The sequence below is a fragment of the Denticeps clupeoides genome, chromosome 3 (genome assembly GCF_900700375.1).
Source record: "Denticeps clupeoides chromosome 3, fDenClu1.1, whole genome shotgun sequence".
Taxonomy (NCBI): Eukaryota; Metazoa; Chordata; class Actinopteri; order Clupeiformes; family Denticipitidae; genus Denticeps; species Denticeps clupeoides.
Window position 1 is genome coordinate 27,957,226 of NC_041709.1, and position 17,865 is coordinate 27,975,090.

The window sequence follows — 17,865 nt, forward strand, 5'->3', positions numbered from 1 at the left end:
CTTCTCTCAGTGCAAAACACTATTTGACAGCTGTTTTAAACACTTCAAGGAGCAGAGTCCTCTGTGGTATTGTAACGAGGAAATTCTGTTCATGTTTGCATACTTAATTTTTCAAGTGTGAAAATCACAGAATGGGTGAAACCATGACAAGTTTTAGTTTGACCCGCTAATTAGCTGTTTATTAATTTGCTGTCCACTTGGACAGAAAAAGTTTAATTTTGCATATAAATATGCAGTGTGTTTCCAGGCAATCTGGATATTGTTGTTTGGTTTAAATGTAAGCTTCTCTCATTTGTGGGTTTGGGGACATCTGGATGTGATCTGAAGACCCAGCCGGAGGAAGGGGAAATCCATACGACACGCAGCAGAAATGAGGCCAAGCAACACATCAACCTTGACATCCATGCATCTCTTTTAACACCACTGCTAGCTGTGGCCAAACTAAAACCTGCACATGAGACACATGACAAGAAAAAAACTATTATCAGATAAAAATAAACGGGTCTTTTTTTGGGACCGCAGTGAACATATTTCCTACTTTGATCATCTGCTGTAAATGGATTGCCAATTTTCACACAAGGTCACTTGGTATAATGTGTTAATCTGAAACAAATGCATTAGAATTTGTCACCAACACACATTTTGGACAACCAAAACCTACAGAGTGACTATCTTTATTTACAAATTTTGCAACTGCTGTGTCCTGTTACTTTTAAGCACTGTGATGATTCCAGTAGTGGCCTATCTGGTACAAAAGCAGACTCATAACTGAAGGGTTGCCAAGGTGCCACCGAGCATTGCTCTGCTGTTTATCTCAATGATTAAAAAAAAACAAAAAAAAACAAAAAAAAAAAACACTGTAATGAATATCCAAAAGCTAAAATGGAATTCCATATAGTTCTACTAAAAATGCATTATTTCTTTTACTTCATAAAAAAATATAGATTTGCTCAGAACAGTATATTCCTTCCTACAGAACAATATATATGCATTGGTTATATTTATATATGAAATATATGAAAAACATATGAAATATATGCATATTTCATATGTTTAAATGCCACATAAAAAAGTCAATTACACAGGTTCATTAAATGTACATACTGTTTCCTGTAGTGTGTCCATTATTTATATAGCAATAAGCGGTACAAGCTTTTTTTGGTGCATCAATATGTAACACCTGCCTTCATCTCAGATATTTCAGAATTTATTTCCTTATTCACTTAAAAAAATGTTTTCCAAACATCTGTTGCAAAGCAAAAATAGACTAAGTGATTAATAAATAAATAAATAAACAAACAAACAAATAAATAAATAGTCATGCAGGCAGCCATGGATCACTCCTTCCCGCCATCTGGGAATTCCTGCCACTGGCTTTTTTTCCCCTTCTTCATGTGGGTCTTGATGCTAACGACTGTCACAAGCGCACATTCATTCCAGATGGTGCCAGATGAATCAAAGCCAAGATCCACCAGACAAGGCAGTGGCGTGTATAATGGGAATACCTCCTAGATGTTTTATAGCATCTACAAAATACAAAAATGTAAAAAGTCCGTCTAACAAAAACACCAGGCCGCGTCACAAACCCAAACACTGCAAAGTCGGACTTACTCCCCAGATCACTGGAAGAATTTGTTCAGTATCATGGGAGCTTCAGGATATGATTAATGATCTATGAGCAAGGTGCAGTAGAGCTCGCTCTTTGGACATGATCTCACTGTCAATTAAAACATTGCGCTCAAAAGCCCGTCTGAGGCCAGTGCCAGACACAAACAGGTCCGCTCCATTGTCACACAGACAAAGCTGCCAAATTCAGGCCGACTGAACTCAACCACCTGGCGCTCAGCCAGAGCAAACCACATGCGGAAACATTTAGACGCTAGTTTAAATGCTCGTTTAGGTATGTGGCTTTTCTGTAGCAAACAGACTCTCACTATCGCTGTAACTGACATGGCCCGTGGGCTGAAAAGGACAACTTAATCAATCATGACCGTCACGCTGGACCAAAAACTCAAGATAACTTCTTTCCAGCTAATGTCACCATGACATCTTCATTTAAAATTTAAACTGGGGATTTTTTTTAAAGTAATGTCAAGACATTAATATGTGACTAAATGACTACATGACTAAAATTAGCAGACTAATAATGATTGAACATACAGCATTTTAAAGTGGTTTGATACACTTGTAGAGGTGAATATGACTGAATTCGTTTATTTAATGCTTTAAAATAAACACAATTAACACAGGTGCATTTTGTTTTCGACCTATGACACAAATGTGAAATTCATCCTAGACAGAGACAATCCCTACATGAAGATGGCGTGTGAAGACTGTGTCATGACATCATTTGCATTTCATTTACATAATTTTCAAATATGCAATAAAAAAAGAACATAGTAGAAATATGGCACGACCATATGAAAATATTTAAATATACACAGTATTTTTGCCTGCATCATAGGGTTAGACGTAGAAATGTTTAAAAAAAAAAAAAAAAAACATTTGCATTTAATAAATAACTAAATTGCCCCAGAAAAGAAAGACAAAAATCTGAGGCTATCTGCAGTATCTTCCTGCTGCTAGGACAGTAAAAGAATGGATTTACATTTACATTTACGGCATTTGGCAGACGCCCTTATCCAGAGCGACTTACAACGTGCTTAAGTTACCAATGGATGAAAGGAAGCAATATGCTGTCTGTGATGCCTGATTGATTAAGTCATCTTCTTCACCATTCCCATGAATTGGCCGGGTCTCATGCATCCTCAGCAGGTCTCAGTACTGGCCATTCATCTTTCCACTGTTTGGCCGACATGACGGGAGGACCCTTCAAGTCTTTGCTTGACCCCCACACATTGCCATGGCATGGAGACGGACACCAGCACTCCCAAGGGCTGGAAAGAGCTGGGAATGGGACATGATGGATAGTGGGAGAGATGTAAACAGGAATATTTTGCGCCTGTCCCCTTGCCTTGTTTTTTGTCACGCCATCATAGGGGACTGTTAGCAAGGAATGACACTTGTAGGCCAATGATCCCAGAATATCACTAGAACATTTTTCAGAACCCTCATTAGAATGTTCCAACATTCTAAATGACTTAAATAGAAAATGCTGCACCAGCAGGAGAAGCAGGAAACTTGCATCGGGAATTTAAGATTTTAACGTTTGTTTGTAACTGAAACTTTAACTTTATGTTTTGGTTATGGACTATTTTTACAAGATTAATGAAAGACCAAATCTTAAAAGGTTAGATGTATTTGCACTATGGAACTATGTAATACAATATTCTGTGAAACTATTTTGGTTTTACATTTTAAAAAACTTGCAGTGGAAATGTACAGCCCTGGGGATCTAAGATCCATTATGATTAATTATTAGATGGCATACCACTAGTTCAATGAGACCCTAGTGGTTCCACTTGTCCTTATTGGAGTCATTGGTGAAACAGCAACTCTGGCATATAAACACATATTTGTACCAAAGATGATGTTTGATAAGTCCGTGTCTAGACTTTTCTGAACTTTCTCAGCAGACAAGTGCCATTTTCTTTTGGTGCTTAATAAAACAGTGACCCAAAGAGCAATTCTAGAAGCAAATACTAGCAGGTGGACAGAGACTGACAGCTTTTTCTCCACACATAATCCTTTTGGAAAGTGACAGATTAAAACTCAAGTATCTCCAACTTTGTGACCAACCCAAATAAGATGCATTACAAAGTCTAAATCTGAGTGAAGTGTTGTTGCTTGTCTGGATGAGCTAATTTTGTGCAAATACTGGTAAAAACTGTCTCATAACACTGGACGTGTTGCATAGCAACACTCATATCCACTTCAAGAGCAGACACAAAGGGTCATGACAGGAATATCTGATGAAGCTAAATATTTTTTAGAAGAGTAGTCATCCAAAGGCAGTGTCTTGTAATATTTACACTTTTACTTCTGAATAAATAATGTCAGATTTGATGTGGAACATCAAATAATGTGAACCATCACTTCAGTTTATTTAATATATTTGTTTACCTCTCAATATGTAAAATTGTTACTAATTTCAATTACATTCAAGGCAAATCATTTCATAACCCAGACATTCAAAGTTCAGTTTATATGTTATATTGAATAGTGCATCAGGCATTAAAATATTAATATACTGCAAGACATTTTTAGTACTGGCTATCATATGTTAAACTTAACCATTGTTGTAATGTGCATCACACCATCTTTGACATTTTATATATATATACTTTCTTTAATTGTTGCACAGTTTTGACACCCATTATAGACTGAAATATCTGGTTCAATAGTTTTGTCTGAATGCTTATAGAGTTCACAGAATTTTATTGTGGACGTTCATTATAACAAGTGAGACTAGTTGTCTGTGTCCCATGCATCACATCGCAAGTTTTCAAACTGCATGTATGGTTTTTGTCATAATTTTATATTGACCTACCCACTAGTAAGGCACGACAAGTACAACATACATGTTACACTTGTCAATAGTTCTGACCACTAGTTATGGGGAAAAAGAACCTTGTGTTATCAAAATGTCCTGTGCATCATGTATAGAATCTTCCTTTAACATCATAGCCTCATGAACAAAATCCAACGTCCATAACCAAACCGACCTTGTAGTACACAGTGATTGTAAGAAACAGGGATCTATATATAGGAAGCTATATTTCCTTAAATTTCCACTGAAAATGTAAGTATGTTTATCTCAGTCCCAAGATGTCTATAGCAGTGCCTAGATCATTTGAAAATACTGCAGTAATATAAGGGGTCAAAGATTGATGACTGTCCTTTAAAAATTGTGTGTTCTATTATGTTTAATTTCAGAATTGCTATTGCCTTAAGCATTTACATGAGTTACATTGATAACATCAAAGCCGTTATATATAGATATATTACCATTCATTATTTAAATAAAAATTCCTTGTCACAGAAGCACTTAACTTTGATCTGTATAAAGTTTAGGAGGAACAATTCTGAAACAGTGACTGCACCCAATGACGAAAGCCTGTACCAGTTACTTAGTAGTCACTTTCTGAGTCATGTTCTGAGCCCAACTGCACACTTAGTTAGCAATCCGTTCCAACACTGTGCCCCTTCCAAAAAAGGAGCAAATGGTCAGCAAGGTCAAAGGCCATTAGAAAAACTGAAAAGACACAGACACAGCAAAGAAATGTAATCCTGACAGATACTGGACTAAAATTAGTGGTGGGAAAAGAAAAGGGACACTGATGTCGTAGGAAACTGTGATCTAATCTTTCTACCCTTTATATAACTTTCATCTATTTTCCCTACTTAATAGTATGATATTTTCCTAATTGCACTTTTTGCATTGTCAGTTGAGCTATTTAATATCGTTATACCCCACCAGAGCTGTTTGCTGTAATACTCAAAATTAAATTTAGCCTAAGCACTTTGTTTCAGTATCCTTTTGATGCATGTCCTGCAGCGTGTACCTTGTCTTGGAAGGTCACCATCAAAATACACAAAGCTTTCTCAGCATTTGACTCCAAAAAAAAACTTAGCTGATCAATGTAAGACAAGATTTGGAGGTTTGGGTGAAAGCAAAGGTTGGAGGCAAGGTAAAGTTTTTCTGTCGTTTCAGTATTTTTTTTTTTTTTTTAAACGACAAAGTAATAAAACCACAGAAAACCAAAATGGATAGTATATCTGAATGGCTGGATTTTGCTCGATTATGGAACAGATTATGAACATGTTAGTTAGTCTACATTATACTGAAAATGCTGAATACTAAACTGCAAAAAATGTCAAAGTTTATTTTATTTTACAATAATACATAAGGAGTAGACCACAATACAAGTATTATTGTACTAAGGTAATTTTAATAAATAAATGTAGAAACAAAGGTTTTATGCAGCTGTGTTTAGTATAATTTTTGCATGATTTGGTGTAGTTTGCTTTTCTTTCATTCAGAACAGAAACCTAAAAAAACATCAACACCAGCTAGTTCAGGTGTGGTGGAAAGTGAAAAGATGCAAGTGGCCTCCAGGACCAGGTTGGTGATTGGTGCACTACAGTGGCTTTTCCATTAAGTTAAATCCCTAATTTAATTCATTTATGGTTAGCTACACTGAAATATTGAAAAGACTTTTTGGCTAATCTAAAGTTGGGCATCCTCAAAACAAAACAAGATAGTACCGCTTGTAATGAGCCCAATGATTGGCAGTAAACATCATTAATCCATTGTGTTTATTTCTTGTTTTACCTTCATAAATCATTGACCCTAGACTAACAAATAAGCCCCATGCATAGGAAAATTGTGTCCATAAATTGTTCCCAAAAAAACTGATCTAGACACATACTATATTATATTTGGGCCTCTTAGCACCCTACCACACTAGGCCCTGTGGTGCTCTTCTTGGTGTAAAGAGGGATTCGTTGTGCTTTAAATTGAAGAGCATGAGGCAAGCTAAATCCCGCCTTTAAATCGAGCGAGGTGGATCACTGGGCCAACTACAATCAGCAGGCCTCTGGCGTTTGAACTGTGTCCCATTCCGCTAGCTTCTTGCCATAATATATCCATCTATTTCCACCTGCCTGGCACCCTGGAGACCCGAGATGTTGTCCATAACTCACCGGGGCGCGAGACATTGCGGGGGTGGTGAGGTGAGAGCCAAGATCCCGGTGCTGGTGAGTAATAGCCTCATGAACTCTGAGACATGGTATAAATAAAACAGTCAGGGGGCTGCAATCAACTGGAAGATGTCCCTCCCCCCTGGCCAGTTGTCTCTCGGCACAAGGCAAATAAATGTGGTTTTGTACTAACCAGCCAGAGCCATAAAACCCAAGTTTTGATGAGCAGACATTAGGAAAAAGTATAAAAGGCACCGGAGGGAGGACATGACAGCCAGTTCATATCAAGTCTGAAGTCCTTGTTAGTAGCAGGACTCTAGCATTCTCGGTTACAGCTCTCCCATCCACTGTTTCACCACATTGGAAACACTGACGCCATGCACTTTACGCAGAGGACCGAAACACTTGGTGGATTAAAAAATAACAAATCCCACCTCCTCCTGCGGTCAATAACAGTAAAAGGAGCAGAGGGTAAAAATGAGGGAGGAGGGAAAAAAAGCAGATCGGTGGCAGCTGGTGGAGTCCAGAGACTCCACATTTCCCAGCAAACAGAGAAATCCGGGCCACTTCCAAGGTCATAAACTGCGACTCATCCAGCGATGGCCAGAAAAGCATCAAGTGTCCACTGCTGACCCAGACCCAGGGTCCAAGAACAAGCATAGTGAGAGGGAATTATGGACAAATGTAATAAGTTTGGGAGGGCTAGAATCCCGACTCGGTACAGAAAAGGCCAATCACATGCGGGGGAAGGAAAAGCAGCATAGATATGAATGGCCTGACACTGTCGTGCACCTAACCCTTGCCAAGAATATGAATGAGGAACTTTTAGCTCAATTATGATTCAGGGGGATATGTTTTTATTAATTTTCTGAAAAATATACTTATAAAATTTTTTTGTAATTTGAAGTCCTTTTTTCTTAATGAAAATATGATACAGAAATGAATAATTACAACAATGTACAGTGCATCCGGAAAGTATTCACATGAAAAAACTTTATTAAAAATAAAAAACAGATATTGGAGATGATTGATTTGACATGATTTGGAAAGACACACACCAGTCTATATAGGGTCCCATAGTTATGTCAGAGCACAAACCAAGCATGAAGTCAAAGGAATTGCCTGTAGGCACAACTCTGGGGAAGGTTACAGAAAAAAATCTGCTGCTTTGAAGGTCCCAATGAGCCCATATTTTCAATCATTCGTAAGTGAATGAAGTTCAAAACCACCAGGACTTTTACTAGAGCTGGTCGGCCACCTACACTGACTGATCAGGGGAAAACGGCCTTAGTCAGGGAGTTGACCAAGAACCCAATGGTCACTCTCTCAGTGATCCAGAGGTTCTCTGTGGACAAAGGAGAACCTTCTAGAAGGACAACCATCTCTGCATGGTATAGTGGCCAGACGGAAGTTATTCCTTAGTAAAAGGCACGTGCCAGCCTGCCCAGAATTTGCCAAAAGGCACATGAAAGACTCTCAAACCATGAGAATAAAATCCTCAGGTCTAATGAGACAAAGATGGTGTAAATCTTGGTGTGAGTGCCTGGTGTCACCTTTGGAGGAAACCAGGCACTGCTCATCAACAAGCCAATATTATCCAAACAGCAAAGCATGCATCAGCATCATGTTGTGGGGATGTTTTTCAGCTGCAGAGACTGGGAGACTATTCAAATTCAAATTTTATTTGTCACATACACAGTCATACACGGTATGATGTGCAGTGAAATGCTTTTTGCAACTGCTACAGACCACAGTATTGCAAATGTTGCAAGTAAACAATGAACCAATATGCAAATATTGCAAACATAACCAAATATTACACTTTTATGTCTTTAACTGGTAGGGTGAAGGTGTGCAAGGTGTGTGGCTTTCCCAATCAAGTCAGGATGGAGGGAAAGATGACTGCAATGTACAGAGACCTCCTGGATGAAAACCTGCTCCAGAGTGCTCTAGAACCCTGGGGGCATCTTTCAGCAGGACCCTAAGCAAACAGCCAAAATATCAAAGTATTGGTTTCAGGATGACTCTGTTAATGTCCTTGAGTGGTCCAGCCAGAGCCCAGACTTGAATTCAGTGATGGTGGACTTTCTACAACTTTCTCCCATCTCCCAACTGCATCTCTGGAGTTCAGCTTTGGGTTCTTCTTTACCTCTCTCACAAAGGCTCTTCTTCACTGATAGCTCAGTTTGGCCAGATGGCCAACTCTATGAAGGGTTCCGGTCGTGCCAAACAACTTCCATTTAAGGATTATGGAGGCCACTGTGCTCCATTAAGTGCAGCATAATTTTTTTTGTAACCCTGGCCAGATCTGTGCATTGTCACAAATCTCTGAAATCTTGAGGCAGTTCCATTGATCTCATGATTATCATTTGTTCTGACATTCATTCTGAGCCGTAAGGTCTTATATACACAGGTGTGTGGCTTTCCCAATCAAGTCCAATCTGTATAATCAAACACAGTTGGACTTAAATAAAGGTGTATAACCATCTCAATGATAATCAGAAGAAATGCTGAGTTAAATATATGAGTGTCACAGCAAAGGGTCTGAATACCATGTGATATTTCAGTTTTTCTTTGCTAATAAATCTGCAAAAATGTTTTTCTGTCAATAAGGGGTGCTTTGTGTACAATATAACAAAGAGTGAACATTTTAAAGGGGTCTGAATACTTTCCATACCCACAGTAGTTTACTTGAGGTTTCGGCCAATATCTAATATAATATGTATTACATATATTAATATATAATTTTTTTTTTTTTTATAAATTGGCTAAAACCTTAAGTAAACTTTTTTCATGCTGTCATTGTGGGTGTTGTGTGTAGAATTCTGATGAAAAATGCATTTAATCCATTTTGGAATAAGGCTGTAACATAAAATGTGGAAAAAGTGATGCACTACACAAACACAAGTGTACATGTTTCTAGACACAAACATACATATCACAATTCTTCATTTATCTGTAGGTTTGACTGTAGCTTATGCTGCAACATAACATTATATGAAACAACCACAATTAGCTCCACTGCAATATATTAAAAAATAAAGTTTTTTACAGCACATGAACCAGTGCACAGGACCAATGGTTGGAAGACTTGGAACAATAAGATGTTGAGAAACTCTACTGTATGATCCAGGCTTCTTACCGTTCTGCTCATCCAGCTCATTGCCAATGTCCTTTCCCATCTGTTTCTGTCTGCTGATAACGGCTGCCAATGCGTCCAGGCCGGCATCCTGGACTGCAGAGAGAAACCAAGAAAGAAAACCGTGACTTCATGCAGCATTTACCTCCAAATGTACAAAAGCCAATCAGTACCCAGCACCTGCCAGCTACACCTCAAAGCGCTTCATTCTGTTCAGCCCCAAACGCAGGGCTCATGTTGGGTTCCTCTGAAATTTGGCCATTTGGACAGAGGAGTGACCTCACAGGCTGGTGGGCTCAGGATCTGACACCATGTGCGTTTAATGAGACGCTTACTGCACCTTCCAAGCGCTGCATCATTGCGCATGTTTCAGCTGAATTCCCATTTGATGACGACGATGCTAAATTCACTGTTCCAAGAACAGAAAAACCTGGTGCATGGTTTCAAAATTGGGCCTAAAAAAAGTGCATTGGAATTCCATGTTTTAGTTTTGCAAAGAGTAGTTCTACTTTACAGATGACTATAATTTTGTGTTAAAACTTCATAATGCTCAGTTGTGGGTATCTGCAGGACTGTTAATTTCCCTGACAACCAGTTCTGTAATATATTTCACTCACACACACATATTCACTATCCTTAACCACATAGTCTTGTTACTCAGGGTCACGGGACAGCATGCAAACTCAACATACACAGCCAGGGCTAAAATTCAAGCTCACAATTTTGCAGGTTGAGGCCACAGCGCTAGCCGCCATGCCAGTCTGGCCAGATTGAGCTCTATTTAGCACTTTTGATATAACTGCTGAAATGTATCTTAAAACCACTGTTTTTTTCCCTTATTTGTTACACACTACACTTCTTCCACACTATTTTACTATTTTTTAATTCTTCTGAATGTATCAGAGTGCAATGAGAGAATCACCCAGCTAACCTTCAATAATATGCTGCTGCTGCTGTTTGATCTCTCCGAAGGTCAGGCCACACGTCTCGGACTCGTCAATCAGCCAAGGGTTGGCTGTGGCACCTGAAGCCCCTCCCCCAGCTGGCATCAGACTTGACCTGAACAGGTATGCCAGCACACATACAGTTAACCTGTAATCAAATGCGTGTGTGTGGTGTATGCGGCACACTTTCGCCACTGGAACACACACTGAAGCAATTTTCCACATTTCCGACAAAGAACAAAGTCTAAGAACAAATTTAAACTGGCTAGAAGAATTCCGTAACACACATGCTGAGCGATGAAGCCGTTTAAATTTTTTTTTTTACTTTTTTTCTGGGTAACAAACAGTGTTGTTTTGAGCTGATGTAAAAATGAACATCCTGATCTGGATGAAACAGTGACGCATCAGAGTAAACAGACCATCTGTGTTCTATAAAAGATGCAAACCACAAATACCAAAGTAAAAGTAACTGGGCAAGTCGATCTATTAGAATTCTATCTGCTCAGGACTCTGAAGTTAGGGCAGTCCACAAAGCGAAAACCACCACTAACAGTCCAAGGTTCTCAGTTCAGCTCTCACATGACATGAGGGCGGGCGGAAGGGCACTCTGCTGAGTTGCACCGAAGGCCACAACTGTGGTCTAGTGCATTTCTCGGGGTAATGAAAAAAAGCTGAGTGTTGGACCCCAGGGCCGTCTTGTGGCCAGGAGCTGGTGTCTCGGTGGAACAAGCAGTCAGTGAAGACAAGGAGTGAGGAGTCATGTACTGGTCAGACAAGGAAGTCACACATGTTACTTCTAAGACAGAACAAGGGTTCCTGTCATTTTACAGAATTTACGCATTTCTAGAAGCCCTGAGGAAAAAAAACTGGCATGATACAGATGTAAATCCAGACTTTATATGTCATTTATCATCTGCATGCAAAAGCTAGTGGCATCACTTGAATCACAGTTCAATTAAGATTACCAGCTGATTTTTAAAAGTAACAATTCTGGATCATTAAATACATTTCCAAAAAATGACTAGCGGCCATTTATTTTACTCTTTACATCAACAGCTTTGTTTTTTCATGAGCTGAAATCAAAGATCTGAAACATTTTCTACATACACAAAAGACCCATTTCTCTCAAATATTGTTCACAAATATGTGTAAATCTGTGTTAGTGAGCACTTCTCCTTTGCAGAGATAATCCATCCCACCTTACACGAGTGACATATCAATGTGCTGATTAAACAGCATGAATAATACATAGATGTGCCTTAGACTGCCCACAATAAAGTGCCAATCTGAAATGTGCACAGAAATCCAGAATCTGGTGTGGCCACCCCCTTCTAAAACGAACATCCCCCTGTTCCATTCCTTGTTCTATTTTATTAATGACTGCATAGGTCTAGTGAGTAAAATTCCATGAGAGAGTGCACTTGCCAATATTGGCAAATGCCTCCCAGAGGGCGCCACAAATGAAGGAAGGGGAAAGAAAACGTGTTTCTTAAAACTAGTTTGTATTAATGTGTCTTAATATGAAAAGAACAAGACCACATGAATTTACCTGAGAAGCAAAGCCTATTACATAGAAGTAGTATTAATATTAATGATACGCAAATTTGCTGAGGCCACCGCGGAGCACCCTCCCCTTCCCCCTCCACTACAGCAAGCCAACAGGGTTAATATTAGTCAGGTTCACAAAGCATTTTAAAAGGTAACTGGTAAAAGGTAATTTGGTTGCAAGTAAGCAACTAATGGAAAAGGTCCTCAGACCTGAATATTATTCAAAATCTGGTGTGAGTTAAAGAGAGCTGTCTATTCTCAGAAGCCATCAAACCTGAATGAAATAGAGATGTTTTGTAAAGAAAAAAGGTCCAAAATACCAGAATCCAGACTCTTAATGGAATTTATAGGAAGCATTTAGAGGCAACTACTGACAGATCAAATATGATTGGCAGGGAAAACATATGCCTTATGCCTTAAATGAGAACATGCAAAGTTTTCAGATATTCCATTAAGTCAAGGTGTACCTTAATGTTAGAATGTCGGGAGAGCTTTACGTATCTTTGGACAGGACATGTCAGGCTGGACTTCAGGAACTCATCATTTCCTCTGCGGAAAGAGGCAGTGAAGCAGTTCTCCACTCTTCTGAAGCGTTCCTGAAGATGCTATTAATCCACCGGTGCCTTGGCCGGGTCAGCCATCGGCGCTAATCTCTCTGACATGTTTGGTAACTCTCGTGCTGCGCAGCGGCGCTCCACTTCCTCCCGGTGCAGCTTGGCAGCGTGAAGATTAAAGTTTTATCCAATTAGCCTCCCACTGAGTCCGCCAAGTTAATCAGACAGATCTCCGCAGAGGAGGCGTCACACTAGAGTGCAGCCGGCAGAGAAGACGTGATTCCGAGGGGCCCGGCGATTTAACTAATTACAACTTCTTGCATCATGATCAAATATAAAGGAGGTGAATGTTGAGAAACGAGGGGGTGGGGGTGGCAAGACACAGTTGGGGGCCTTCTAAGCTAGGCGCCTTGTCCCTTTTACTTGATTAGTGGCTAATCTTCCACAAACGTATTGTTTCACCAATACGATACCCTTTCCCTTATGGCCTCAAAGAAAGAATGAACGAACTCTGATTGTTCAAGCAAGGCTAATACCCACCACTTCTAGACAAAGACCACCCACTGTGTTCCACCCCACAATCACCCCCCCCCAACCCAAAAAGTAAAAAAAAAAAAGGCAACATTTTTTGCAAGATATTATAAGAGCAGATAAAAACTGTTTGATCATCTAATGGATTCTTAGATAACATCTGATTTGGCTATAGGACCCCCAGTAAGTGATCTATAAGAGACGAAAGGGCCCTGTCGCAGACAAAACCAGTCAACATATCTGATAGAATCCCAGGGCTAAATTTACACCTGCACCCACCCAAATGCATTTTCCAGGTGGCTATGGAGCATGAAATTCTCTGAGATGCATAATAAGACAGATGAGCTGGTAAATCCAAAGTGTTGTTAAAATCCTAAACTGAGCCTGTCAGCACTAAGGAGAATTTTATTTAGTGGTCCATGAAAATTAGGCCTTTTATTACTCATTCTATTTAATGCGGTCTGGAACAATTGCTTTCAAAGCCCACATCATTAACATTTCCTCTGTTATTTTTGATATCCTGAAAAATCATTTGATGTCAGGCAGTGCCATCCACTGGTGCTTCCTTACATGATACAGAATTCTTAGGTCGTTGGTTCAATTCTGGCTCGAAGAATATCAAAAAGCATTCACCACCTGCAATTTGCATTATGGTTCAACAAAAGCTGACACTTGCAGTCACACACCAGACCACTCATTTACCACTCTGAAAAAACACTGAAAAAGCTAAATGCATCTATAGAACACATGTAGTGATAAATGTACAATTAATTAATGAACAATTAATGTTGCTCAGTTTGATGCACATAATACACTCACTCTAATTTAGATCTCCTTTTTATTTTCCTGTTATATTTTGTTGTTTTAATTTCAGCTCAGTGATGCACTTTATGCACAAACACATTTTCTGAATTCTTGTAGAATTCAAATTCTACTAAATGTTAAACAGATTGTTAATTATTGTTAGTTATAACTTACAAGTCAATTTTGTCTATATGGACAGTAAAGCTGCTGTGTTAAATGCGATTCACTTTTGTGTTGGGCACCTGAGAAAAAAGTTAGATGCACCAGTGCAACCAGTGAAAAAAGTTAGGGGTCGGCAACCTTTTACACTCAGAGCCATTTGGACCCTTATTCCACAAAAAAGAAAGCACCGAGAGCTGCAAAAAAGCTTGCTTGTGAAATTGTATTTATGCAAAGAAAATAGTGTTGGTGGGGTGGCAGGGGGTTTGCCTTAATGTATCGGCACCATGTATTTACATTTATGTAATTCATTATGTATGCTACTGCTACACAACTTACTTATCAACGTATAGTCAACATATGCAAATCATTAAACACTAAATATTGCAAACAACCGTTTACTCACAAAAGAGGCAACTGATTTTAAAATGCTTTTCTAATTAAACAAACTGTTTAACAGCTCCGATGCGGGCAGCCTGGCACACATAAGACAAAAAAATAAACATTGTAGTAAAATGCAGTAAATTAAGTACAATAAATTAATCCACACAGCATTCCGTCAGTTTTTTAAAGAGTGTAATTCTTCTGACATCGGGAATTGCACTCTTATTCCCATTATTATGATGAGTCACAGGAAGTCCATGTCACTGTTACAAAATAGCAGTTTTGCCAGACCAGGAGGGGTCAGGTCTTGTGGTCCAGACCTTGCACCCAGCTGTCACTTAGATTACAAATAATGCACATTCTCAGGATATAGCCGGTGGCGTGCCTTGCTTTGATTCCTACACTTTGCAAGTGGGAAGTCAGATCAGGGAAGAGTGGGAATGGCCCTGCGGAACGAGTGCCAAGCATGTGATCACCAGCCTGGCACAACTAATGAACAAGGTGATTTGGGAGTCAACTGACCAGAAAGTGCAGAGGAGACTTCCGACGGCACAGTGGGTATCGGACAACGTGGTCAGGTGGGAGTCAGGTCACTTCCACTCACCCTGTTTACCGAACAGTTCACAGCTGGATGTTCTCCACCACAAGTTCCTACCTGGAGGGCTCAAAGTCGGGGGTTTCCCCTTTGAACGTGGCAAGAATCTGCCTCTCCCTGGTCACCAGGTCATCCACCAGGTTCTGTCGTCTATCTGCTTCAGACTGCAAGCTGACAGGTTTTTTGTTAAGGGTCCAAAAGAACTGCTGTAAAAGCGCAGGTATTGGTTTATGGAAGCACACTGCCCACTACAGGCCAAATGAACAATTACATAAAACCTTCTCCTTTTGAGTTAAAGAAATTATAACTTTTCATCCAGTTGCAGGATTAACTAAACAATTTTCAATTGGATTGAGGCTGGATGTGCCTTTTCCCAGCAGCTCTGTGCTTAATGTTTTGCCTAAAATGTATTATTTGTATCACACTACATTATCCACTACATTTATGTCCACATCTGTAGATGATATATAAACAGCATATGAAAGGATACATGCGGTGCTGAGACAAGGCTTGGAGAAGGGTCTCCTTCAGGTGGGTGATGTTCTGGTTCAACTTCTGCATTGAGGCTCGTAGAGTCATATTAATCTGGTGAGACGACATCCACAACAGTCAACACTATTATCCCTCTGCACAATTCAGCGTTTTTTTAAATAGCCATCACCGGCTCTCAGTGTGTTTAAGGCATGTAATGTATATGGAAATTAAATAATAACTAATTATGAAAAACAACTAAAAGGATGCATGACTGTGAATCACACTTATGCCACTAGCAGAGTGTATTAATAACTATGATGATGACCAAAATAAAAAAAAAGAGACATTCGGGCATGTAATGATATATACATTATTATATAATTATAGAAAAAAGTATATTATATATTATTGTTTATATACATTTATTAAATTCTGTGCATACACATAACATATTTCAAAAATTGTTATATATAATATACCTTTGTAAAATATTAAGGGGTGAGAACCATATGGGCACAAGGGAATGATAGTATAAGTGGCTTGTTGGTACTTCAAACAAAGTTATTTTGTTTTTAGTTTAATAGCCATATAACTTCATTCATATCCGTTATGTTAAGTCCTCCCCTCGCTGAATTAATTTTACGTCAGTGTGGAAGAGATTCCACGTCACAGATTATATCACAAGTCCTCTCAGCCAATCAGAATGTTGAGTTAGATCATTTATTCAACCGATCAGGGTTTGAAGTAATTAATGTTCACCTTCGCCGCGTTTCCGCCTGTTCTCTGTTGCCTGTTGCGCTCATGGATATTTTCTGCAATTTCTTGCACAAGTCGGCATGTGGCGTTATAGTTCTGTAACCTGTCAACAACAACCACAACAGATGATTAAAAACAACACACAAATGCGCACGCTGGGGGCAGCGTGGCCTAGCGGTTAAGGAAGTGGCCCCATAATCAGAAGGTTGCCAGTTCGAATCCCGATCTGCCAAGGTGCCACTGAGCAAAGCGCCGTCCCCACACACTGCTACCCGGGCGCCTATCATGGCTGCCCACTGCTCACTCAGGGTGATGGGTTAAATTCAGAGGACAAATTTCACTGTGTGCACCGTGTGCTGTGCATCACAAGTGTATCACACTTTACTTTACAAGCTATCTACTAGCAATGCAACTGGCAAACATTGCGTGCATGCTTTCATTCTTTGGTGCTATAAGACGGAACCCCGAACCAACACGCACAGTTCCTCATTCCCTATTGATCACGAGATTGCTGCAAGGACAGACATTTCAGCGTTTTCTTTCATGACCAAACCCCACACAAATCCAAGCTAAACCCCAAGTGGAAGTGCGAATCTTAAAAAATGTATACACACATGATTGCCCACGTTACCGGGCTAATAATTGTTTTAAAAGCATTAGCACGCACTGTAGCTGATAGCAAGAAGTAGGATTGCCGAAAACCAAAAAAAAAAGACGGGCACAAATGGTCTCATTTCTCAATGTTTCTTTGTATCATTGACATAATTTCCTGAACCACAGAAAATCTTTTTTTTTAAACCGATATCCAGTTACTGAAGTTAGCGAGCAAGCTAGCCGCGTTATTTCACAGCAAACGGTACACATGTATACTAAACCGATACAACGCCCCTAAAGCGAATGATTAAAGGCGCTCACCAGTGGTCCTGGGACATTATTTACTTGATTTTTCAGATCAGTGTGAACTCTGACAACACTGAATCCCGAACCCACTTCCTGTTCGCTGGACGTCAGAACGGTGGTCTGCGAGGAACAAACCGTGTAAAAACGACAAAATCGATTAAACAACACATACAGAATAAACTCTATAAAGTTGTTACCTATAATATGTTACCTATATATCAGCCTACCCTATAGTATTTTAATATGCAATATAATTTGTTTCTAAAAAAAAAAAAAATTATTTGTTTCTAAATAAACAAACAGCATTTGTTTATTTAGAAAAACAATATGTCTAATATCAACAACAATGTGAATAAAAATATTTGTTCATATTTAACAATATCACTCTAAAAAACAGAAGAAACATCTAATCCCTCGAAAAATCCTAGATGGATTTAAATTAAGACACAAGTGAAACAGAGGCCTGGATAAAAG

The 17,865-nt window shown here is 39.3% G+C and overlaps 1 protein-coding gene across 8 annotated transcripts in view; it reads right to left on the reverse strand.

Moving 5' to 3' along the window:
* stx8 (syntaxin 8) overlaps positions 1–17,548 on the reverse strand; it is a 76,965-nt gene extending 59,417 nt beyond the window's left edge. For 7 of the 8 annotated variants that reach the window (XM_028974369.1, XM_028974367.1, XM_028974371.1 and 4 more), the window contains exons 1-6: positions 17,407–17,548; positions 16,495–16,594; positions 15,752–15,846; positions 15,322–15,432; positions 10,674–10,801; positions 9,746–9,838 (exon numbers count right to left, since the gene is read on the reverse strand). In XM_028974369.1, coding sequence (XP_028830202.1) covers positions 9,746–9,838; positions 10,674–10,801; positions 15,322–15,432; positions 15,752–15,846; positions 16,495–16,594; positions 17,407–17,423 — 544 coding nt within the window. In that variant the 5' untranslated portion in view covers positions 17,424–17,548. Of the gene's footprint in view, positions 1–2,689; positions 2,908–9,745; positions 9,839–10,673; positions 10,802–15,321; positions 15,433–15,751; positions 15,847–16,494; positions 16,595–17,406 lie in introns of those variants that run through there. The other variant, XM_028974373.1, reaches the window with a different exon arrangement.
* Positions 17,549–17,865: the final 317 nt, after the last annotated feature.